The sequence below is a fragment of the Accipiter gentilis genome, chromosome 26 (assembly GCF_929443795.1).
Source record: "Accipiter gentilis chromosome 26, bAccGen1.1, whole genome shotgun sequence".
NCBI lineage: Eukaryota > Metazoa > Chordata > Aves > Accipitriformes > Accipitridae > Astur > Astur gentilis.
In genome coordinates, this window is record NC_064905.1 from 360,564 (window position 1) to 387,607 (window position 27,044).

The 27,044-nt window shown below is 38.3% G+C and overlaps 1 protein-coding gene across 17 annotated transcripts in view; it reads right to left on the bottom strand.

Annotated features, from left to right (window-relative positions):
* ANKHD1 (ankyrin repeat and KH domain containing 1) overlaps positions 1–27,044 on the bottom strand; it is a 119,037-nt gene that overhangs the window by 85,258 nt on the left and 6,735 nt on the right. For all 17 annotated transcript variants that reach the window (XM_049830095.1, XM_049830091.1, XM_049830084.1 and 14 more), the window contains exon 2: positions 17,966–18,119. In XM_049830095.1, coding sequence (XP_049686052.1) covers positions 17,966–18,119 — 154 coding nt within the window. The remainder of the gene's footprint in view (positions 1–17,965; positions 18,120–27,044) is intronic.

The following is a 27,044-nucleotide window of genomic DNA, read 5'->3' on the forward strand; positions in this document are numbered from 1 at the left end:
TGGCTGTTTTCTGTTGGTTTTAGTTGTAAGCCTATCAAAGTGTGAAAGTTCAGGGTACTGCAAAGCCAATGTAATATATCAAAAACAGGGCTTGTCTTCTGCCCCAAAATCTCTAAGATAAAATCCAATTAATAAATATTTAAACTCCCCTCCCTACCCCAAAGTCATGATAACTCAAAATCATGCATCAGTAAGATGCCAGCTTCTAGTTAAGATATAAAAATCTTCAAGCACCAAGTCTTCCATTGGCTATCCCCTCCCCACTTGCAAGGGCCAAATTTTGGGGGGAACTCAAATTATAGGTGACTTCAACATGAGGTCATGTTCATTTCCTCAGCATAAAATGTACCACCCAGAAGGTATTCTTTCACACAGAACTAGATTTAAAGTCTTACATTTTCCCAACACCTTACTGAGATTAAAAAAAAAGCTCAGCACTTTTGCTGGAAACAGATCATATAAAAGGTAAATGAAGCGTCTTTCTGACATGACATGGTGGGTGAGTAGACCATCACTATTACACTCAAAAAAAAAAAATCTCACTCCAGAAACCATTTAGAACAGACTAAGCTGTTACTGTCTCATGGGATACCTCCAAACAAAAAACATACAGGCAAAAAAATCATGCAGAGGTGTTACCCAATCGCCTCATGTGCAGCAAAAGCTAGCCATGAGCCTTCCTAATACTTCTGTCCTTTACACTGATATATTTGCAGAGCAGTAACAGCACCACTTAGCACAGTTGTTCAATCCAGTAACTCCTATCGTATGCCTGGAAATCCCATACATCTACAGAAAAACTTCAAACTTTCCCAAGCAGAGTACCTGTAGAGAAGAAAGAATAGTATTCCCCATGGACAGTACCAGCAAACAGAGGATGATAAACTCAGCATAACTTAGACACTTGGTGCCAAATTGACAGCAGAAAGGCTCAGCTTAACTCCTTGAGTAAGACCCTTGCCATCTTCCAAATCACAATAAAAGAATTATCCTGCAAATAGTTCTGCTGGCTTAATGTGACACCAGGAGCTGACACCGGTGGCAGAAAGAAAGCATTCATTACTGTGCAAAGGAAACTTGATGTTGTGCCTAACTTCAGACCCAAAAGGATGTAACAACCAGACAATTAATGGCAGCGCTACTATTTAAAATCCTGGGACATCTGAAACATGCCCTCAAGATTGCAAAAAGCCTGTAAAAATAGACAAATTTGGTTTGACTGGGGAAGGAGAGGAGGAAGGTGGCAAATTCCAAATCCCTTAGGAGAGAAAACCTGCCAGGGAAAGACAAGAACATCTCTTGATAGCAACCACGGACTGAGAATAAACTTTTTGAATATGTAATGGTGAACTATTTAGACCACAACTAAGTAAACCTTGTAGAAGTTTTACACCACCACCACCCCCCAATGGTATTTTCTGCTTAGCTTGATCCCCCTGAAAAATGTGTTTGGTCCTTTGAAAGTTCTCATTTAGAAGACATTTTCATGTAGATATAGCCTACAGCCTCTTTTTCAGAAAAGCATTAACCAGAATGCTTCTCCATTTTTCAGTTGGTCATTCCAACACTATTAGTCCCAGGCAGGGAGTAGCAGAGATTTGATATGGTAGGGTTTATTTTAGCTTTGTTTTCTAAAACACTAAAAAAACCTACGTTGAGGCTTTCAGTCTTTTCAAAGTCAAGCACACGCCTTTGTAATCTTCACCACTGAGTATCAAAATTATAGTTTGATCTTAGCTCCAGTGCACAGAAAACTTACTGTACCCTTAACATCCCTGTTGTAACTATGCTGAACACAAGAATTTATCCTTTTATATACATTCGATACAAACTTTCACTATAAAATTGTATTATTTTTTTTCCCCTGTAGCACCAAGTGCATGGCACAAACCAAATTCACTGGCTACAATTTTATTTTTATTCTCCTCAATTAGTATTTGGACATGCTAAATAGAACTCATTTAGCATGAAATTAAGAGGTACAGCTGGGGGGGGGAGGAGGGGGGAGTAATTAGCATTTTACAATATTTCATGTGTCACCATCACAGTTCCTCACAAACTTTCAGAGCAGCCAAGTTTTCAACTTCTACAGATCAGATTCCTGACAGCAAACCATCACATCCAAAAATGACATTTTCAATGCTATCTGAAAAATCATGTTCAGATCATCTGCTAAGCATGTTCTGGCAAAAGCAGAAATATAATTTTATTCTCCTGGGTTGTATTTCATGGTCTTAACCTCAAAATATCCCTTTATTCACAAATCCCCACTCCTAAAAACAACAGGAACTCACCCACTTGAGAAGTATCCACAAGTGAAAGGGGATGTCTGGAAAAAAACTGAAAGGCCAACACAACATACACATGCCATTGGAGAAAACTACCCTTAATTCCAGCTTCTAAGTTTTCACTTGCTTGACACTGCAAACTCTTAATATTATATTGGCATTTACATGTATTTCAATATAGTTGTCAGAACAGGAGCCAGAAATCTCCATGACATTTCCCTCTGCTTTCCAGTATGGCAACTGTAGCAACAAGATTTTCTTTCTTCAGACTCAAAAGCTAGGAAGTACTTCTCCAGCTACAATTAGTTCATAGTGTTATTTTGGTAACATTTTGATGACAAGATCCCTTTCTGGGATCATCTGCTTTTACATCAGTGTGCTCAGATATCTCAAAATACGAAAACTAATTTTCTATATTGCAGTGCAAACATGAATTCTTATTTAACTAGTCAATACTCATTAACATTTACATTTGAGAGTTTCTCCATTAGGGTTCAGTTTAGTCTCATGCTACTTCAATACTAGGTTACCTAGTCAGGTAATGCACAACATTAGCCAGCAACTTCCACTTTCACTAAAGCTTGGAAGCCCCGTAATCAAATTCGGCAAGAAAAAAAACCCAGCTCTACATAGACTTACATATATTTCTGGTAAAATCCCAATCTCCCCAAATAGTCTGCAATTTCATTTAATTCCTCTCCACCAACCCAATCCACCCATTTCCTTTCTTTTCAGAATGCAAGAAAAAATACAGATATTTGACAGATATGGAATACCACACATATTTTAAAATACTACAGTAAAAGATTGGTTCAGACCTTGTGACAGAGTTTTGTTACCATATGAGAGTTCACATAGGAAAGAAAAACACCAGAAAAGTTACCCATCTATCTACTTCCTCATACTCTTCATCTTATTTAAATTCCTGACCATGACACACTTTACTACAGCATAACTCTAAATTTTTCTATCCGTTTGATTTTTTCAAGCTTTCAGTAGGCATCCTTTTTCTCCCATTGTAAGAAAACTGAGTTACCTTTTCTAAAGCTGAAATGACATGAGGTCTTCTGTGCCGATCTAACATTTGGCCACTGCCAGAAAGATGACTCAGTGCTCCTCTTCTCTCTGGGTTTCCCCAGGCACTCCCACCAACCCCACTGCACTCACACTTGGGAAAAGAAGAGGGAGCTTTCTATCAGCACAGCACAATGAATTTGAACAGTAAAGAGTCTTTCTAGCCACCACCAAAACTGGCAAGAGGAGAGACCACTGTGCAGCCAGGAACAGGAGATTCCTGCCTGATGGTGACAGCAAATAGTCACTAAACCACCTCAGTCACCTCACATACCTCCCCCCTGTGCCACTCACTCAGAATGTCCAAATTTTTATCTTTCCTAATCAAATATCTTTATAAAGAAACCCAACCTTTCCATTTTTCAAGATTTTGTTTCTATTAAATCTCTAGCAAAGAAACATTTGCCTTACTACAAGGTGACAAGTTCCCACATACAATTCTCAATGCTTCTGACTCCTTACAGGAACAGGACTTTCAGACACATTCATCACGTATGTGCATAAAATGATGGTGATCACACAACCAAATGCACTTTGATCCCATACGTACTACATATAGTTAATATGGAAGCATCATAAATTACTCCTGCATCATAGTTACAGATGTACTTCTTCATCAGCAAATGGCTTTTTCACCCATCTCACTGCAGATAAGCATCTGGGAGAGGTATCTGCCTCTTTGATTACCTCGTGCTTTAAAGAAACAACAACAATTTTGACAAAAGCAATAACACAGTAAAAAAACCTACCAGCTCTGCCACAGTTATCATTTAAACAGCAATTCAATGGCTGAATTGCTTTAAAGCAAACCAAAGCTCAGAGGAGAACATGAGGGCTTGTAGTTCAACACAAAGCCTGAAGAATTATATTCAAGTACAGGAAAGTGTTCATATTTCCTCTAGCAGAGAAGCAAAAACTTAACACAATTATGAACTGAACAGACATTAATATTGAACTTGTCCAGATTGATCTGGAGTGTTCACTCATTCTCCCCTCCTTTTTGGGGGGTTTTGGGGGTTGTTTGGCTGGTTGGTTTTGAAGTATCTTTGGAAGAATTAAGCCTTGGTCCAAAATCTAGTCAGTACACTCCCCACACCTATGAAATACTATAACCAGTCATGGCAAAAACCTACTTGGTATGCACTGAAAGTTACTACACATGTGAACAACTGGATTGAAGTTCTTACTCTCTAACTACCACTAATAGCTAGGCTTCAATCAATATGTAACTGCTAGTTTATCTCATCTTTGGTTCCACAGCACCCCTGCTGGCCACAGCATCTGCTCAGCTAGCATATTTAAGAGGCAACAAGATGAAGAAGCATCTTCTGCAACCCTATGATTTTGTACTGGAAAACGTTGTTGTTTAGTGTCTTCAAGGAACCTTTTTTATTAAAAAAAAACCAAACCAAACACAAAAGTGTAGGGCAAAAGAGATGCAGCTAAACTAGATCTTTTCAATGTGTGGCAATAGAGATTCCTACAAAAGAAGTTAATTGACACTATCTGTGTTTTGGCTTGCAAGACCTATCAAATGCAAGTACAGACAGTTGAATGTGGTCTTGGAGGAGAAAGCTTCTGTTTACTCATTATGAGTTAAGAGCAAAGGTAGAAGACCAGCCCAGAAAAGAAAAAAAAAAAGAAAAGAAAAGAGAAAAAAACCCAAACAAAAACACTAAAAACCTGACCAATGTGCATAGGGACTGCTAGGTAAGAACCGCAATAGGAAAGAGTCAAAGCAATTATTCATCAAGAAACTGATCTAACCCTGGGACAGCTGCAACCCAGTAACTACAAGTGATGTAAGGCACAAGTCAAGCCAGGGATGATCCCAGCAGCACAAACTACTCTTTTTCTAGATTTTCTCAGGCTGTAAAGATCTAATGTCTACTAGGCATCTATATTGGAATATTTAGGAAAAAAAAATTCTGCATCCTATAGAAAAGTCACAGCACCCTGCCTGTCTTCCCTCAGTATGTGCACTAGTTCTAGTTAGTGCAGTATTGTACAACAAAATCTGACAGCAACTCAGGTATTTTTACTAAACAAGTCACAGGTTAACAGCTAGTTCTATCACCTCCAGTAAATTGCTAGGGTTGGTTCTTGTTTGTTTGAGGTTTTTTAATTAAAAAAAAGAAGCACTTTTACCCACGGCAACTACGGCCTCCTTTCTAACTTGTTTTTGATTGTAAGAAAATGTATGGTCTTGCATTTGAGAGGAATATTCAAAACACAATGCTAACTTTAATACAAATTATAAAGGACAATGATGGGATTAAGCACTAATTTATAAACATCTACATTACTCTGGATGTGAATTTGTTTTGGTGCTTCTCTAGGATTAAATGGGAGGTACTGTTACAGTTAAATAGGAGCTTATGACTTCTTTTTGTTTGTTTTAATGACCAAGTCAGGGATTTTTTTTAGGGTTTTTTTTTCACCCTTAACATAGATAAGAGCCAGTGATACACATCCAGAAAGATTTGCCATGGCAGCAAAATCACAGTGAATTACTTGGGTGCCTGATTCCTTTTTCATTGCCAGTCTTCTCTTCCCTCCCTCGTTACCTCCTCCTGCAACATCTTTTCCAGGGCCACAGCACCAGCAAGCATGCAAGCACATTTACGCACTTAAAAAGATTGCTCTTCTGGTTGTATCACGCTTGCCAGTATTACTGTGATTAGCTAAGGGAAAACTTCAGCCACAAGCTGAATTGTTTGCCTGGCTTTGTTTAGCTTTTAAATGGACACAGGCTCAAATGGCAGACTCAGCACATTTCCCCTAGAGACAGGCAGTCACCTGCTCACACCCTGTCAAATGAAGCGTGAGGGCACACACACATACCAGCACACTCAACTGGATTGTAATGACAGTATATGGTGCTAAACGAACATGCAAGAATTCGTATCATCTACTGAGTGCCCCAGCAAGAATCAAAGGAGCTAGGCTCCAAATTCAGAGCTCTGGACATCAACTCTGATGCTCCTGTATTTCAAAGAAGCATCCAGGCTAGAGACTGAGAAAAAAGAATCAGATTGCCTCTGGTTGCTTATACAAAGTAGTATTGAAACCCCAAGTCACTTGTGGGGAATTTATTTCCTTTAAGTTGAGATTGTAGTGCTTACAGTATTTACCCATACAGCTGTAAAGGCAGTGACTTTGTAAATTATCCAGAAGCAGAAATCATGACCTCTGTGAGGAAATCTTCAAAATAAATTCTTTACTTCATGCCATAAAATATGGAAAAATTTCCAAGGTTGATTCCATTATTTTACAGAAAAATACCAAGGCTGACAGTAGGCAATAATTCTTTAATTCCTGGTTCTTCCTCTCATGCCTTACCAGAGAGAAAAACTAATGTTTCCTCATTTAAAGTCTGACAGTCGGTTGCCTGCAAGAATCTGAAAGATAGACCTCAAAGAGCTAAGACTGCTACTGAAACATGAAAAGGAGGAACATGGCAATGGTACCATCCACTGTGGGAGGGTAAGGAGCAAAGAAAAACCCCACATATCCCTGAGAAACACCAAGAAAAGAAAAAAATTCATTCATGCTGAAGAAGGTGCACAAAATTCCTATTCTTGACTTCTAGCATTCTAAGCCAAATATTTTAAGTCTCACCTACTTTTGGGCTTCTGACCTTTGAAAACAAGTTACCTCACAGACACTCTTGCCTATTTGGTGATAGAAGGAGAAGAGTGGAATTACTTTCTGCTTTCCGCGTAACCTAAGGCTTATGGAAGAAAAGTATCATACCCCTATGGAGCCTAACACCAAGATATGACCCCCATGCACAACAGAGATGCAGGAAAAAGAGAACTCAGATAACCTTTGAATGCTATTTAAAGGCAAACATCCCACTTGAACTCTTTTCTCCAAATTTCTAGCATTTAGTGGGAAACCAACTCCAAATGGGCTGCAGTTGCTTTCCTGAATCAGAAAACGGCTCTGGCTCAGTACAGTACTCAGTGACTAACTGGGTTCAAAAAAAACTTGAAAATACTTCTACATTTTCAAGCAAAGAGCTAAGAGTATAAACTTTGAGGACCAGTAACATCATCAACTTAACTCAGAAGCCCATGGACTTTTAGCCCCCAGTTTATGCCAATTATGTATAGCAAAGCAAACCAAAATACTCAAGTATTTTCAGAGGCTGACCGAGTGTGCGACTTCTTTTAAAAAAAACCCAAACCACTACCTTAATGGTGTATAGCACAGACTAGTGTATAAGTTCATGTTTCATACTGAACCTTTGAGAAACTGTCCATAAAACCTCTCCTGTACCTAGGAGGATCCACAGCCTTTCAGTGTACTGTCATTACATACAGGCTGCCTAAGAAAACATCCTGAAAATAAGATCTCTGGGAATGCCACAGTAGATTACAGAGTATAAAACAACTAAAAATCAGGATGTTACAGTCTTCAGAAAGGAAATAAGGAATTTATTTTACTATGACCCAACCTGAAGAAAGAACACACTAATGCATTAGAAAAAACACATCCCTCTACAAGAACAGTCCAGGGGACTCATACCATCACATCTTTTTATTCTTTTGCAGCATCCTCCTACAGTTAAAAAACAAAAAGGGAAGAGGGGACAGGTGCATCAAGAGATGCACTTTCACCTAGGTCCATGTCTCTGAAGCTATGCTTCTTCAGATGAAGTTTTTGTCCATCAGAGGTCACAGAATCCAATGTGTGGCAGGCACCACAGAGCACAAGTTTTACTGAGCTTCTTCAGAGCACAATGCAGAGAGAAATTGTAACAAGCATTAATCCAATGGACAGCTTCTGGATGGAGTTGCTTCAAATAGCGAGTATGGAAAAGTCCAGACAATTATGATTTTACTAAAGCAAACCTCTTCCATCATTTATCTCCAGGTCTTTGCTCCTATCTGCATAAAGACTAAAATAAAGTTGTTTTATCTCTTATTCTGCCTCTACAGTTCAGGACAATCAGGCACTGAGTGTGCTCACTGTAAGAGAAGGCTAATAGCCAAAAGCACAGCCACATTGCAAGTTTCCCCTCTTTTCATTAACCAAATTTTCCTACATGCTCCTTTCCCAATAGAGACTTCGAAAACATGTTGCATGCTTGTTTTTGGCAATACAAGTCAAAGCCAACTGGAAGTCAGGCCAGGTTGGTTAGAATATTCTTGCTTACCGTGGCCTTCCTCTGTTACTCAAAAGCCATGTAATTCTTTGAAAGCAAAGACAGAATTTCAGCCTTTATAGCGATTCAGATTCATGAAGGTTTTTTAAAGGACATACCCAAACAGGAGTGTCAGCAAATACATAATATACACACACACACAGAGGAATAATCAACGGCACAAATACAGAATAATTTGTTCAGGTAACAATTCTTCAGCAAAGTATTGGTAGATTTAAAGTCAAATTCAACTTGCAAACCAACATGTCTCCTGCAAAAGGCAGACAACAAACTTGGATGTATAAATAAAAGCACAGCTTGCAGTACAGTTGAAATAACACTCCTACTCTCCATGCATCAATAGAGCTCAACTTAAGTAATATGACTAATTTGGGGCAACAAGCTATGAAGAACAGAGATCACATACAGAGACTCCAGAGGAGAACAAGAGAAGATGAAAGTCTAAATAACATCACTTAAGAGCAAAGAAAGATTTGATGTTATTTAGCTTAAATTAAAAAAAAAAATTAAAATAAAAAAAACACACACCACACTACAACACTAACTGAGGAAGACAACAGTCTGCAAGTCAGTTCTAAGGATGGGCTGCATTGAAAAAGGGAACACTGAACTTGGATACAATGCATAAAACAAGCAGCCAAAGCAAGACCACTAAAACAACACTAATTGCTTTATTACGACAATTTTCTTCCTTCCCTCGTGAAGCTCTTCCAAAGCAGCATAGTGCCCCTTTTGCCCCCAAGTTACGCATTTCAGCATGTAACACTACGGACTGATACTCAGAAAAACCTTCTCATCCCAAGGACTGCAGTTGGCTTGGCATGCTGTGGAGCTTCCAGCACTGGAGATAGTTTGTCTAACCAGTTCTTAAAGCCACGTGTCAGGAATGACACAAGCATAGCTGAATTTGCCTGGGGAGAAGGAAGAGAAGGTAAATCTAGATGTACTGAGATTTCTTTCAGCCCTATTTTTCAAAAAGTTTTAAGAAGCTGTACAGAATTTGAGGAAAAGGTGATGGCTAAATGACTGGTTAGTAATTGCTGTTTTAGAGATAATGCTTTGTTACACAGGGAAAAAAAAAGTCGTCAAGAGAACTGCACTGTGCCTTTCGTTCCCACAGCAAGTATTTTCTTGATGGATACGAGGATAAATTTGTGCCATGCAATAATGTTGGGGTTTTTTTTTTAAGTTTCCTAGGACGTGTTGAATCCTCAAGTATTTAAATACCTCATATTCACAAAGAATATAAACTCAATTTTTGTGTATGATGCTTAATGTACTACAGCTTGTTTTCAATCAAGAAATTTAAGTTCTTACCTTTCAAAATAAGGTCTTTAAAAAGGCAGAAAATAATTTATAATAGGCAATGAAGGTGCTCATGCCCCACTGCAAAAAAAGCCACCTGCTTCCATAAGTCGAATCAAAGATGAGTGGCAGTATATTTTACATAATTTTATTTTTGATTCATCTGGTGAAAACTAGCTTGACTTTCTAGAAATAAGCAGAATTTGATTATTTATGTTATGCATATACTATATTATCGTTTATTTTGCTAGAAACTCATTTATTGTAATTACTTCCTAAATATACAATAGTAATATTTTGTCAAAGGTAAGTTACCAATTGAAAAAAGCAACAGATTCACCTGTTATACCATATACTGTAAAGCATTAATTAAAACAGTATAATCTGTTGCTTCTGAAACTTTAAAAAACCGACTATTTAATACCATTATAAAACTGATAGAAGAACAATGTATCGTAGGTCCACCAACAAGAGCTCAGTTAATTCCTCTCATGTGCCCTGAGACATTCCTCCCAGCACACGAACTAGACAGTTTAAGCAACTCCTACATAAACAGGTAGCAAGCAGCCCTGCTTCCAATATAATTATGTTACATTGCACAGTATACTTCCAATCAGCCCCAGAAGGGGTGGCTGCACACTGAGACTACCAACCTGACTTACCAGTCTGTCTAGTATGGAGCTAAGTGGCTGGCACTAGTTACTGCCACCACACTTTGCCATTAAGTTACAGAACATCAAAAAAATTGAAATCTGAGTGGGGAGATTCAGCTCTGATCTTCTGCACACTATGAAGCATTCACTTAATACTCAAACTCTGTTCTGAACACTTCTAAACTCTGGTTTTATCATCATGTGCTAAGGAAACTACATGACTGACATGCAGAAAATGATAAAAAATGCAAACCTAAAACCCAATTCTGTGTAACTGAGTTTTTTTAATAAACTATTAATGGAGTCTTCTTGCAGGAGATACAAGCAAGAAACACGGGTTTTTCTACCTTCTCAGTCCTTCCTCACACTCCTGACGCACTTAGGGAGAAGAGTTACATTTTGATGAACCCAAACTTGCAAGCATAGTAACTGCTTCATTTCACAAGGTTAACATCTATGCTCCCCTCTTACACAGGCATCACAAAGGAAGAATCTTACCAGTAGCCATCTGTTTAGAGGAAAAGCATGGACATGAATGAAACAGAACAACACAGAAAAAAATACTATACCACACTTAAACAAGATACATTTTGTGGTAAGACACTTGGGTCAACAGCAATTTTTACCAGATATAAGCTTTAAGCGACCTGTGGTTTGAGCTAGTGTTCTAACTTTTTTTCTGTACCTGATTAATATCAGAGACCCGCATAACCAGCTTACCTGCAACATTGCTAAGCAAGATCTTTATTTACCAACTCTAGCACAAATCTCAAGACAACTAAAACAAAAGCTTGCTTCGATGTACTGTCAACAAACAAGTGTCTTACTGTTTGTCCCACAATGGACCCCTTGTACCTTGTAAGGGGTACCAGCTCCCCAGTACAGACCACAGTGCTACACAGCCAGCTCTAAGCTGATGGCCAGCAGTAGCACAAAGCCCAGTGTAAGCTTCTGCACCCCACTGCAAAGCCTGAATGTGATTATTTTCTCTTTGATGGGTGAAGGAAGCATACTTGTAAACAAAAGAAAAAAGTAGGATCTCCTCTTGGTATAGGCTAAATTCCATCTCAATTCAGGCATTACGTAGGACTGTCAATAAACCACTGCTGCTTTTCTCCTGTCCAGACCCTCCCTGCTTTCCTTCTATGGCTGAGGCTACTCCAAGCACTAATATAACAAGAAATCCTGAAAAAAAACACTGAATGGAAAGAAGTTTTTAATCAGTAATATCCCCATATTGGAACAGGAGAGCAAAGGGGATTTTATCTTGCAGAAGAATCCAACTTGCATGAAAAATAAAATATGACAGAAGTAAAACAGAAAGCAGAAGTAGATATCCAGGACTTTGCAAAAATCATGTTAAAAGGAGACTTGCAGAAGTTGTTTACAGTACAGTCATGAAGCACTGGCTTGATTAACTATGATTACCTCTGAGATATATAGATAGATATAAACATATATATATAAATATGCAGACAACTTAAGAAATTGAGGAGTACCCTGGCCAATTTTAATAATTCACAATTAAAACTTGTAACTTTGTCTCATCTCTTCCCACTCCCCATCCCCACTGAAGAAAAGTTAAAAATCTCAGAATATATTTTGGTCAAAGAATTCCAAAAGCATAGTGTTCAGATCTGGTAAGATAATTTAGCTGCCTCATACCTAAAAGCATCAATTCAAGTGTTACGACAATGAAACTGTTCTTCACAGCAAAACCCAACTGAAAAAGAGCCAAAGAATATGAAGCTAGTACATTTAATACACTTTCAAAGTATAGAAGTTAATTTGACTAAGAGCAGGATTAGACTAGACTTCTTCTAATCTAAAAGCCTACTAGATTAGAGAAAAATATTTAAATCATGCAAAACCTCAGAAAAACATAATATTAGTAATTCAATTACATGCACAAAATTCAGACAGTTTATCCAACTTACTCAAAAGCACAACACATCTGTACATTTCACATACCATATATTCCTTCCCACTCTGAATCTTTAGGTGGTGAAGAAAGAAAATGAGCAAGTCACTAATGTGCCAGTATCAAAAAAGGCAAAAGTTTTCCAGTTAACAAGACAGTGGTGATTTTAGCAGTAGTACAGCTTTGATCTCTAAAGAAAGGCCTAGAATGAAGCCTATTCAAACTTTCTTAATGAAAACTGTTACTCTTATTTGATTTGTATACTGTGTCCATGTAACACCAACTATTTCAGATCAGATCAAATTAGGGTGAAAAGCCTTTCTTGGTTTTTTAAAAAAAAAAGTATCAGTCAAAACAGTTGGACTAAGGTAAGACTTCTGCCATGTTGAAGGTGGCTAAACAACTTCAAATTTGATATTGCTACGTTTTTACAATATAGTTCCATCTTTGTTCAAATTCCAGCAATTGTGTCTCAAATTCCCCCCAATAAAGGCCCTATTTTTCTTTTTTATTCAAAAACACCGATACAGACCTAGAAATGTATTTGTTACATTCCACAAGCACAGGGGTGCAGCCATTAAACTGACAAACATGAATTGTCTGTTTTCTGCAGCCCTCAACTTTCAGTTTGAAGTGGAGCTTGAATAACTCTTCAGAGATTAAGTTTCTAATGGATTAGATGCCCACCTCCATTTAAATCACAACTAAGTTACTCGTCATCCCTAAGAAATGAAACACCAGGTCCACACATGAATCTTACTGATCATAAACAACATAATCAAAGAATTTATCTAGCCCAGTCTCTGCCACTTTCCAAGGGGTCTCTCTCATGCAGGATGAAAGCAAGCTGTGCATCTTTTGAACTGTTCTTTTAGACCACAGCTCACTCCCCAGTAGTGCTGGATCACAGGTCTATCTTGTCACATTCAAGTCCTCTAATGTTGGGGGAAACAAATACAGTACACTTTATTTTATCTTAATAATAAAAAACCCAAGCCCTTGCTGTTAGTGAATAATGAATGGTTTGGTCACATCACACACACACACAAAAAAAAGCATGTTTGGTCAACAGTTTGGCAACTGAGTAAATATAGAGATACACATACACACAGTGGAAAGCATTCAATTTTACAATTGCTGAATCTCACTCTATCCTTTCAGTTTATTCTAAAGCAGGCAGATTTTATCTGGGCCCATTCATATTTTGACCTGTGTTCTGTATTTCCACTAAGTAGGTGATTACTTCCACTTTTTGCCTTCCCCAGTTCCAGAATACACAACCCATTTCCCCCCAACACCTCATCCTACCAGCTTTCCAAAGAGCAGTATCAGACCCTCATGCCTGAATCAGGTACTACAATTCACCAGGTATTAAAAGACACTTGTTACTAAAACTAGATTTCTCTTTCACCATTTATACTGCATTTAATCCTACAAAGTGTCAAATACACCAAACCATCTATGTGAAGGTCTCTAGTCACCTTTAATCCTGTATTTCAACAGAAAAGAAGGATGTATGTAACTCTGCTCCCTGTTTGAACATAAGGATGGACTACTCGCATCCATTTCATTAAGCAAACCATGGCTGAACATGGTTCCTCTCCAAAATACCCTGATTTTCCTCACAAGTCTCCTTATAAACAACAGTGGGACTTCTGAAGAACTCACTGCTAACAAAACTCCTCCCTGTCTAGATACTCAACAGGAACACCAAGTGCTCCAATGCTAGACAAAGAATTTCTTCACCACTTTCTTCTGCCTCTATTTTTTGATGCTTCATTGTCAAAGTGCTTCAACATTCATATTGAGAAGGAACATGCTCAAAAGCTCTGCTGGTAAGGTTACAGGTACCCAAGCTACTTCAAGGTAAAAACCAGTTCAGTAACATTCTACGTCACTTCCCAGAAAACTCAGCAAAACCATGCTGCAACACTATGAACAGGGTTCTTTTAACTGCAGGGATTAACATTTTGATGTTTTACAACTTTCTGTGTAATTCTGAGTTTTGAGTGCTAAATACACCAAACCAGCATCTGGGATGTTTATGTGACCACATGCTTCAACCAACACCTTTCTCCAGCCTCTTTAAGAAACAACCTGTACTCCAGAAAGAGGACTGCACTACAAAAGTTATTTCCCCTTCCTGATGCCTATAACAGGCGGGACCAGAAAATGAAAGAGCTTTAACCTGTTAAACTTTCCCCAAGTCTTTGGAGGCAAGTTTGCCCTTTTAAGAACCCACGGAGGAACCTGCCAAGAAGAGCAAGAGCTCTGAAGGCTGTAACCGTTCATTCACAGCAGCAAAGAGATCTCGTCCTCCAGCAGTCAACTACTGTCCCTAAAAAGGAAATTTAATAGGCAACCTTACTGAAGATCCACAGAAGAACCACGATTCTTCAGAGCTGGAATATTATTTTAAGAAATCAAGTCCCCTAATTAGCAGTGGAGCTGAATGTTTCTAGTGCAGAACATGAATCCACTGTCAGAATGCTAAGAATCTGTTTAATTAGTCTGAAAAATAGAAACATCTCTGAACAGTATGGTTCTCTTTCCATAGGCTGTTTTACCTATAAATCCCTTCTTTGCTACTAGGAGTCAAACTGAAGGAAGGTATACAAAAGACTTGGTTTGTTTAGGATAACTTCCCAAAGAACAGGATTCAATTGTTTTAATTTATCTTCCATTTCTGAAGATGAAAACAACTCATTTATGATGTTCACAGAACAGTGAAGTCTCTCCTTCAGAATGTAAAATTAGTTTTTTTGTGAAATAATACAATTGCTGACAGTTGTTTAAAGATAGTTGTTCATTAACAAAGTGCCTGCGCTTTGCTTAAACAGACTACAGAAGGAAGTACAGTTGTCCAAACTAAAGCTAATCAGCCAGGTTTTCAGAGGACCTAGTAAACATAAGGAATCTAACCACTGTGTGCACATGTACGTATGTATGTCTGTGTATACTTGCTGCTATGTTACGAGGGGCGAGGCACAACCCTCTTGCTAGAAACTCTGCTTAAGGCTGTCATCCTCAGCATCCAAAACCACAAAATATTTTAAGTCCTCTTGGAAACAGAATAAACAAGCTGAATTGGAAAAAAAAAAAAAATTATCCAGCACTCTTATGATGGGTAAATATAATGTATAGAAACATTTTTAAGCAGTTCAACTAACCACTGGCCTCCACAGTTGCATATACAGGCCTAACCAGCTCTCAAATCAAGACAGCTACCTAAAAACAAAACTCCCACGTATCTTAAAGAGTGCAATGGTTGAAAACCACTTCTGCATAAGTAATTTGAAGATCACCATCCCATCTGGATGTAGTTGCTAGAACTTACCTGCCAGAATTAATGAACAGCATGTCCATGTGAGATCTGAGCATTAAAGGATTCATGAAGAATGAGCAAAACTAGTTTTGCAAGTCATACTCATTAAGATCCTAATGACACAGGCACAAACCCTACATGTGAGAAACCCTAAGAAATCCGAGACACTAAATGCAAGACCGATTTTCCTCTAGATTGTAAGTTAGGGTCAAGCCTCCCACAGGAGAGGGGATCATGACAACAAAGGCCAAGCTACCCTGGAAACCACATCAGCCAAGGCCATAGCTAAACTACTTGTTTGAGCAATAGTTCTTCCATCTACTTTTGCAAGCTATCCTTAACACTGGGGACTAACATAACAAGAGAAATCACTTGCTTTTGCCAAACTACAAAACAATAAAAAGTCCCAACACTAGGCCACTTTGTTGCCATGATGTAAACCTAGAAGCTCACTTAAGGTTAGTTAGAAAGGGTATTTTCAGCCAAACCAGCCAGAGAAATCCAGTGAAGATATTCGAACACCTCCCAGAAACACTAGCTTCTTTTTCAATCAGTTTCAAATTACAGCTTTTAATAATAAACTACCAGATTCTCAGTGTCTCCTTTAGGATAGCCTAAGTATATTTTTAGTGTTCAAATTCACAGTGGGAAAGACAAGTACTGGTTAACTAGAGGACTTTCTTAACAGTATTTTCAGTCTTTTGATCTCACACATTCATCAACTGGCATTAATTTTGTGCAGTCTTTTTAGAGAGGGAGATGGAGCCCCCAAACAAAAGCACTCTTTTCTTGATTTGCTCTTCTTTCTAGATTCCTTCTATTCTGTCCAGTTTCTACATCGCTACTCCAAGCACTCAGGGAATTAAAGCATGGAAACCTCAGCTTAAAAACAAATCATCTAATCCCAGGGCCAAGTGGCCAACTACTGCTTAGAAATCTAAAGAAAGCATTCTCACAGGCATTTCAAGAAGCAATGGTATCTCCTAGATTTGTTAAATACCGTAAAATCATTTTGAACACTGCAACCCTAGATGTAAGCACATACATCAGAGACTGAGTGCCCTCATTAACACTAGCCATCAGACATCTCCACTGACAATTTATAAAGCTAGCAGTAAGTTTTAGAACACACCAGTCACCAGGTACATGAGAGAAACTGAAACTGATTTTCATTTTTAAAAGTGCTTAAAAAAGGATCAGATTATTCAAATTCTCTTAGTGTCCAGATGTATCCCAGAAATAGTCTATCTTCCCTGCAAAGCAAAGTTTGGTCCCCAAGAGTTATATCAGGTTAGAATAATTTTAGGGGACCACCTTTAATTAGCCTGCTGCTGCAACTTTCTGCTGACAAAAGGTATGCGATGTTCTAAGTTGGATTTTTTTTCAAATTCAAAGAGAGGCCAAAGCCTGAGTCCCTTTCCCCTGCTTTGCTTCCTCAGAATGCAGTTCTCCTTTAAGACTCTACATAGCTTTACATCTAAACACCTGCAAATAAATGCTATTTTATCTAGCTCTTAAATGTGTTCAAAGCTAAAGTCTGAAAACTCCAGTTTCAGCACACTACTACTAGTCTGAGTATGCGCCCATAATGATCAAACAGGCAGGGTTTTGTTTCAAGGTAGGGTTTTTACATCTTTTTGTCCTTGGAATTCTGAAACTGACAATTTTCAAATCCATTGTAAACACCCCAGTCACAAACCTTCCCTATAAGAGTAACAAATGTAGTAGCATTATGTTCATCTAGTCTGGTTCTGAAACATGAACATTAAATATGTGTTTCCCAACAGTCATATCTCAGAAACACAGAATGGAAAAATATTTTTGTGAAAGTAAAACCAGAGAAACAAGTATTTCACCTGTAAATTTCTGGAGTAATGAATTAATAATTATATATTGACCAAAGCAGCAGAAAAAAAATGTCATTTTAGCATGTCTACTTCCTTCCACTCTCTCCCCTTTAATCCTCCCTCTGGTAACACATGTTGTCTCATCTGATCAATGAAATACCACTTAATTCAAATTAACTCTTCTAACTTTCTATGTACAGAAAGAGTGGACCTAGCAACCCTCAAGAGCTGTAAGAAATATGAGCTTGTTTTCCATGTTCTGCTCCCCATCATCATGATAACTTTACAGACTTGTCAGTGTTTCACCAGGGTCAAAATTTACAGGTTGCCAGATCTGTATGCAAGTTAAGTTCAGAAAATAACTATATAAAGAAAGTACCTGCTGCCTCCAGTAAGGCTTCTAGTCTTGCTTGTGTTTCTGGATCCACAGTCCTCAAGTCTGCACCTTCTGCAGCACTCGATAAGAATAACTCCGACGTGGTTTTAAGCACTGGATTATCAAGATCTTCTTGGTCCAAAATAAATGATTCAACCTGTTTGCCAAGTTAGAAAAAGAATTTTACCATTTTTGAAGTTTTATACTAAACCTATAATATTAGGAAAAACACAAAATAATTTAACTGTACTATCATAATCATGTTTTAACTGTATAGATTATAGGATACAACTGTAAAAATCATGCAATCAATGTGCTGAAAAGGTAGTTGAAATCACAAAAGAAAAAACTCTACATGAAAAACAGCTTAATGTAAAAATTACAACTAACAAGATCTTAAAACTACAGCAAGGGCAACTCAGATTAAACATTGAAAAAATGTTACCTATTTGGACAGTTAACCACCAAAACAGACTGCCACAAGAGGCTGTAGCATCTTTGTCACCAGAAGTCTGTCTACCTTGTTATTAAAAAAAGCTGTCAGTAATGACTTTGGTATAGCTGAACCTATCTGAGAGCCAGGGAGAGATTGAATGGTTTCCCAAGATGTCTTTCAGTTCTATTTTAAAACTAATTTCAACTAACTTAGAACAAGGATTTTGTTTGGTTTGAGTAGAAACACAATAGTTCACTAAAACTCAAAACCAAAACATCTGTTTCCAAGCTGGCACTTAGTCTTACCTCAGTCATTAATGTTTTCTAGACAAGAACAGATACGTGGAACAATTAAGCAGCCAGGTATTCCAACTGAGCAGCAATAAAGCTGTCCCACCAGTGGCCTGCATGATCTCCAAATACAAGCTCATAGAATTACTCAACATAACACACTGTAGTTTTATGACAGCTTGCCAGAGTAAACAAGGAGAATACCTGACTCGTACTCTAAAGAGCAGAACTACATTTCAGAATCTGTCCCAACTTCAGACATAATCTCCTCTATTTTCAGTAATATTTTAAGATAAACCCCCCACAATTTCATAATTAGACCATATCTATTCAACACTATCAGTGCCTTAAATACACCATAGAAATGAGATATGCTCATTATACAACCATTGCTGCCCTTTCCCACTTCATGCCCCATTCTCAACTTCCTTTCTGCTTTCCCCTAATACTTTCCCCTATCTTTCTCACATCAGCAGTAAACTATCATCATATTCAGCCCTATCGCACAACACCTTAAGAAAGGGATAGTTTATACTTTAAAAAAAAAAATAAAATCATGCCATCTGCAAATTCATTAAGTGCCCCATTGTGTGAAAAATGTTAACAAGAGTCTAAAGATCTACATTGAGCACCGCTATTCAAGAGCAACTTGTGTTAGTTTCTTCCCCTTTTTGATAAGTAAATGTTCTGTAACATTATTCCCTGGTGTCCAAGAGAGTCCGTGGGTGTCCAGGGAAATGCAGTGCTAACGTATGAATACAATGGGCATCAGGGAGAAAGAGCTAGCTACAGGCACAAATACTAAAAGCTAAGACAGCAGGCTATGATTTAGAACTCAAAGCAGCAAGATTTCTAGATTAGTCCAGACGAGGGTCCTAAAATAAGAGAACTGTCACCAGGAGAGAGTTGAACATTAAACAAGCAGAAAATTAGTGACCTAAACGAGTGATACACATTTTTACTACAAATGAAGAAGAGCTATTTACAACTCACAGCAAAATGTATCCCTACAGTAAGATCCTCTCTGCAGAACTCAGATTCCAGGTTATGTCTATCTATCCAGCCAGTTTAAGGACTCCCTGCTGGCATAAGCTCTGATGCAAAACTGACTTCTGGAAAAGTTCACCCTTATCTACAGGAGTACTTCAGGGTATTTCATTTTCTCCCCCAAGACTACACAAGGCAATCTGCCTCACCAATGTGCTAGAAATATTATTGCAACAACATTTGTGTGACATGGTGACTGGCAGAAAAATCTCACTGTGTGCATAAGTGACTATTCATTATATACAGCTGAGAACTACATACAAGAAATTTTATTACATGCTAATGGACTTTTTCTTTTTCAGTTACACTACTAAATTTAACAGCAGTCCTCTCTTTTGAAGACATACCAAAAGGGGTAAAAGTGCTACCTACCACTGAAGTAACTGCACTTATGAGCAACAAACACTGCAGAAACATGCAAAGTGGCTTCTGGCAAGCCTTAACTTTCAGCCTCAAGGAACAGCCTGACAACACCCAGGCAAAGGTAAGCACATCAGCCTTGCATCAACCTTCCAGAAGCTGTCCCACTGCAAGTTTTAAAACTTAATTTTTTTGACGCTTAGGTAAAGATATGGACCATCTTCTCCCTGACTACTGCCACCCCAAGCTCACTTGTATATATTGACAGGACATTACCTGCAACAATACACCTCTTGAACCTAAATCAGTGTTAATTCACCATTCACAAATACTCTATCAACTTGCAAGAACTTCTCTCTCTCCCCCCAACAGGAAGTAAATTTTGCTTACAAGAACCTCTAAAAAAGTCTGTCTTTTTAACATTGATTATGCAAATACTACTTATTAAAGTGAATTACAGATACAGCTTTTACTTAGGGTACAAGCTGGCTAGTACTGGTGCAGTCTGTTCTTTTCACCACTCTTTTCAACTCTTACTGCCTTTCAGCTCTTCTTTAGGTTTGCAACTGTACTTCCGAAACCTCACACATTTAAAGTCTTACACAAAAATCTTGCTTCATATACAGTATTTTCATCTTAGTTTTATATCACAGCAAGAAAAGGCAGCTGCTTTTATTATTTCTGCACATGTTGAGCATCAATTTTTAGTTTTTGTTTTGATTTTTAGTAAGAGCTTAATAACATACCCACAATACAAATATAACTTGAGTGTGAAAATACTGAAAATCCATATGCAAAAATTTAAAATAGCTGTACCATTGCCAGTCTCCCAGAACAAGTTTCAATGCATTTTCAAGTCAGAATGTCTGACATTTCTGTAAATCAATGCGGTTTCTCACACATGAAGATGAAGCTAGAGAGGATGAACCTTATCACTAATAGCAGAGTAAGAAATTACCTAATCAACCAGATCTCTCCTGTGAATGGAAGTGACCTGCGATGATCACATATTAGTAAATTTTAATTTTTTAAAAAAAATCAAATTACCCCAAATAGATCAAACAAATTTTAATTTTTAAACAAACAAAAAAAAATTTGCAAAAAACCCAAAAAACAACACAAGCAAACAAAAAAACCAAACAGATTTCATGTTAGCATTCCTGGAAGACTCAATACACTGCTCATGTGGCAAAATTTAGGCACTCTGCTCTATCCTAATTAGATCTGCAGCAAAGTGATAGAGTAACCAGTCACTGTGCTATTTTTGGATTATTTTGCGAGCTGCTTTGGGCAATTAATAAGCATCTTACTTGGTAAGGCTTATTAGGAACACATGGATTCAAGACATTATTCTAACTGCCAGAACAATTGCAACTAGGAATAATTCCCAGTCAAAACCCAAAAAAGCTGCTAGCTGCATGGGACCTGAGTACAGGGTGCTGAACATCAGCGCACTTCACTATATCATCGTGTTTCACACTCATCCACAGGAATGATGGACCTTTCCTGAAGTTCTGCCAAGGACTGCAGCAGCCTCACAGCTCTGCAGATCCAGTTACACCACTGGTTCCTCCCTCCATAGCAGCTACATTCACAGCTATTTGGACCCAACTACATCAGTATTTATATGTTAATACCATGATTGAGTTTACCTCAGGTCAGGGGTATGTAAAGGCATAAAAGACTTTGCAAGCACTAACATCACAACTAACACCAGCAATTCTTGCAAGATGGGCAATGATATACGGGGTTAGAAACACATTTCTAATATTAAGTCTAAACTTTTTCCTACATTGCACTCCTGCAAAAAAAGCACTTTACCCAGAATAGCCTGAACCTGCTCACAAAGAGCCTGTTACTGACACAGGCTACAGACGATGGAAAAGCTTCCGGTTGTAGCTGTACCAGCACCATTCTCTCCTCCTCCCCTTACTGCAAGCAAGGGCAGCAGCAGAGACAGCTCATTCTACCTTCTCCTTCCATTCATGCCAAACTAGTACTTCTGGGAAGACTATTTTCACAAAAATTGTTGATAGGAAAGAGAAAGCTGCTATTAAATCCTTTCCTTGAACTTGCATTTTCCAGATACACCCCCGAAGTTAGGAACACTTTTCTGGGGTAACAATACTCCTTGCTCTGTGTTTGTGGTGTGTCTACAAATACTGAGGACCCAAGCCCTTGACTAGGACTCCTGAACTCCTATCTATTACGCAAATAAACAACTACCTGATTTTCTCTTTTGTGTTAGGTAACCCTTCCTAATTATTTCTATAACAATTCCATTTGGACATGTGTCTAAATACATCTGAATATATGCAGAGGGACCTTAGCTTACTTAAGGCTAATATAGGCCTGTAGATCAGGCTGAAAGTTCATGCCTACAAAGTTGAAATAGATCATCTATATTTAAACTATTTTCATTCCATAATTAACAAGATGTGCAATAGTCTGTTAGCATCACACTAGGAAGATACTGTGGTTTTGTCTGATAAACCCAACCTCCGACAATTTATGTTGTCATGTCCTTTATTACACTGAACGCCAATATCTGATTACTACTTGTAATCATGCTCTAAAAGTTTTGGGGAATACTGACAGGACATCAGATACCATAATACTAAGTTAAGACTTATTTGTATTTCAAATTTGACATCAAACCTCTTTAAACTGTACATATAAAGAACGTCAGCTTCAAAACTATTAAACGTAATTATTCCAAGGAGAAAGTAAAGTGAAAGACTTTGTCACTGACATGGCACTCTTAGGAGCTTCCTGTGACAAGTGCACCACTACACCCCTTACATAGACTCTTCAAGTCAGCAAGGCTGGCTGGCTTTGGTTTACCTTAAGATGTACTTTTCAACACTCCCCCTCATTCCCCACCCCAGCCATGCCAGTCAAACATTTTTGCACCTACTTAAGATATCTTCCTAGCATTATTATTTCAGTTTCAAGCGATGGCATAAAGGAAAAGGAAAAACCACACACAAATGCAGGTATTTGCACACCTTTCAGTGGAACCTCAGTACACTACCCTTTCTTGGCACTTCAAAGCTAGAGAAACAAACATTTCAGAGATGTACTTCAGAGTCAGTACACAGGAAAAACATATAATCAATCTAAACAACAAGTCAGACATAATTAATGACATAAGACCATACCCACTCTGTTAGCCTTGAACTTTAATTTCTGAAGACAGTTTCTTCAATAAAAAAAAGTTTCAGCCCAAGAAGACAGAAGCCGCTAAGATCTGTGAACCACCAAGGGATCATCTTCCAGTGCCAGCCCTACAGATCTCGTGATTACAAAGTACCCTAACAACCCAGGGGAGTTACAGGGTGCCTGGGGACACTGCCACCTCAATGGAGAAAGCATACAGCATCTGAAACATCATTTCCAGTCACTGCTCATCTTGGAACAAGTCAGGCAGCTATCAGACACTTTCCTGGGCTGATTTAACACATCAAAAAGGGAGAAAACTCGGGGCAGGGGCAGGCAGGGAGCAAATAACTTTCTACCAATTTACTGAATTTCACGTACTTACAAAGGGGTCTGATAAGCTGGAACACCATTCTTCCGCGAACAGCAAGCCATTAGATCAGATCAGCTCCCTATGAGGCTACAAACCCAACTGCCCCCCACATTTAAGTGGAGCTGTTAGTACCTGCACCCCACCTTAGCTTAGCAGTCTACAACAGTTTTGTAGGCAGTAAATTAAACTGGGAGGGTGAGGGAGAGGAGGGGTGCAAATCTATTTAGCTCCAATTACAATAGGAAGTTGACTAACTTGAGGCAGGATTATCTAAAGGACAGCCTTTATTCCAATATATATTAAGCAATTATCAGATAATGAAACAAGCAGCTACAGGATCTGGGCTGTGATAAGTTCATTTCAAAACACAGGTTCATTTTGCAAACACTGCTATAGATACAACGTAAATAAAGATGGACACAGTTTTATGCTTTGTCACTGGAGACGAGGAAAGTGCCTCTCACACACACACACACACTGTGGTCCAGAAGTCTGACATTCGTGTATGAAACTGTGCCATGTGTTCTTGATGTGTTAGCACACACTCAAACTGATCTCAGCATTAACTTAAGCTGACTAGAATGGTGGGGGAGACAACCAGCCATGAGAGGCCTGACATTTGTATGGCAGCTCCTCTCTGCTCAGTCGAGCCCCATCAAAGGATCTCTCAAGCCTAGCACCCCAAGTCACTAGTCAAATCTCAAAATTATGGCTAGTATTTGAAACATGCAGATAAAACAACAATAAATCAGAATTAACATTTTATGGGACTACTCTTCCATGCCAGAGATTGTTGATCCTGGGTTTTCAATTTTCTTGCACCAATACTAAACGCATAAGCAGGCATTCATGAGCAAGCATCTGTCAGATGCTTCACATAAATTTAACCACTTACCTAATTTCTCTCTTAAGCAATCAACTGATACTAGATATCCTTATGCCAATTCAAGTAGTTTTGAATACTACAAACTCCACCTTATCACATGCCTCTGGACAGAGCTGTCCGATTTATGGTTCTTCCACAAACAAGAAATCTCCAATTCACTTTTATTAAAACACTGTTCCATAATGACAAGCCCAAGACATCACTGCACCCCCCAGTTAACCTTCAAAAAAAATAAGCCACAAAACACACAGGTTGAGTCCTCTTGGTACAAGAGGCTGGCAACACTAAAAAGTTTCTCTGTATAGCAGAAAAGAAAGCATTACTCGTTTCAGTCACTATTGGGGAAAAAAAAAAGAAAAAAACCAACAAAATGCCATCACAAAACTGTCAAAAACCAGCCTGCAGCCATCACGTATTCAACGTCTGATAAACAAAAATAATTATGACTAAGTTTTCCTGATGTACAAGAGAATCTTTTGCAGCAAGAAGCTGCCATTTACAGAAATGGAACGGACAATTGAAATATATTCAAAATTCACATGAATCCCAGAAAATCAAGTGCCTGTTCTTGACATATACAGTCTTCATACTGAAGAAAACCATTGAATGTAGACCAGTAAACCTTACTCAAATAAACAAGCCCCACTTACACTAAGCACTCCTTATTTTCACATATTATATCTCAGTCCACTCTGAATCATGCTTTCAGTGCTCCATCTTCTCCATGTGCTTTAAGATTCCCTCATGCCCCACTTTATCTAATAATCCTGCAGAAATAGACCCTCTTCTTTCCTCACCTCAAACCAAGGAACAGCAGGCATAACTCAATATTCTGATTTATTAGAATATAAACCAGGATTGTTGCATCAATTTAGCCAGGGCTTCCAGGGTGGGATCCTTGCTCAAGTATTAAATCCCAGGCATGAAAACAAAGCAAAAGAAACTTCAAAACAGGAGATGAACAAATGCATTTATTTGTTGATGTAAAAGCTCACACCCACACAAGATGGCAAGTATTCTAAACCACCTTGTTGGGAGTGACCTTTTAACACCTCTTGTCAATCCAAAGGGACACAGTGCTTAAAGTCATACAAGTGGATCCGACGAATATAGCCCATTCTAGTAATTCAATGATCTGTTCTCAGGCCAAGCTATATGTCTGAGAGGAGTCTCAGCATTTAAAGTGAATAATTAACTTCAAGTTATCTAGAAGCTTATACCAAACTGAAAATCATACCAGACTTTCTGTTATTCTTAGAGCCGAGGCTAGTGGTAGCTATTTTTTCAAGGCTTGTATAAACAGGTTTGTCCGTGCTCTACTACTGCAAAACCAGCAGAAACCATAATGTAACTACTGATCCATCAGTTTGCCATTGAAAAGAAACTATCATGATGAATAACATAGCAGAGATGCCTAAAATACAATCCACTGAAAACTCAAGATGTAGCAGTAAAAGGGCTTTAAAATGTAATTATTTTAGAAAAACAATGAAAATATGTACATCCCTATAAGGTATTGAGTTTACCCTACCTAACAAATCCTAAATGTTAAGCATCCACTTCACAGACTCCCTTTTCCCCTGGCTACCTGGCCACACTGTGGACGAACACATGCTCCAAACAGATGATGCTCTGAAGCCACCATGATCGAGGAACATGGCTCCAAAGTAGAACATTCAGCCGTGAAAGCTGATCTCCTCTTTTCCCTTGGTTTGAAATACGACTGATTTACTACCTACCCACCATGTGACGCCATTACTTTTATTCATGATTTTGGAAAGGGAAGAGTTCAACAGGGTTAGGGATTTTCCTAGAAGAAAATCTTAGTTAATTAGTAATCTCTGTGTTTTACTAACAGCAAATGAGAATAACTTATGGACCTAGCTGAAACTTAATGCCTATGAAACGTTAAAACAACCAGAGAAGTGCTTTTCAGTTGGCCCACTGATCATCAGCCAGTGAAACATCCTTTTTTTTTGCTTGACAGATGGAGAATAATTTTTCCTGCAGGATGGATATACAGTTAGGTAACTTTCAAAACTTCCCCTGGTCAGAAAAGCCAGCCACACACGTTCCTTCTCACTTACCATCAGCATTCTGACAAACACAACGTAGCAACTCAACCCTGAGTAAGTAACCCCTCTGAGTCTAGGACACTTTTCCTTCAGATTCTGGGATGCTTTGGAAGAGCTAAAGACGAAAAGTAGTTTTTAAAAAACATAGAATCTGTACAACTCCCTCTTAGAAGCAAAAGGCAAAAATGAGTAAGTGGTCTCATCTCCTGAAAAGCAATTAAGAAGCAACAGGATCCAGCACAGGACCAATTCTATCATTTATGTTTCACAGTAATAAGTGTTTTCTATAAGCATTTGAACAGAAGATGCACTTGAACAGAAGATGCACAATACTGCCAAAATTAAGAAAAAATCTAGTATTTTATAAAACTTCCAAACAATTGATGTTACCTAAGAAAATATTCTTAAGCAATGAGTTGCAAGAGTAAAAGGAAGACATTATCCTCTGATAGGAGG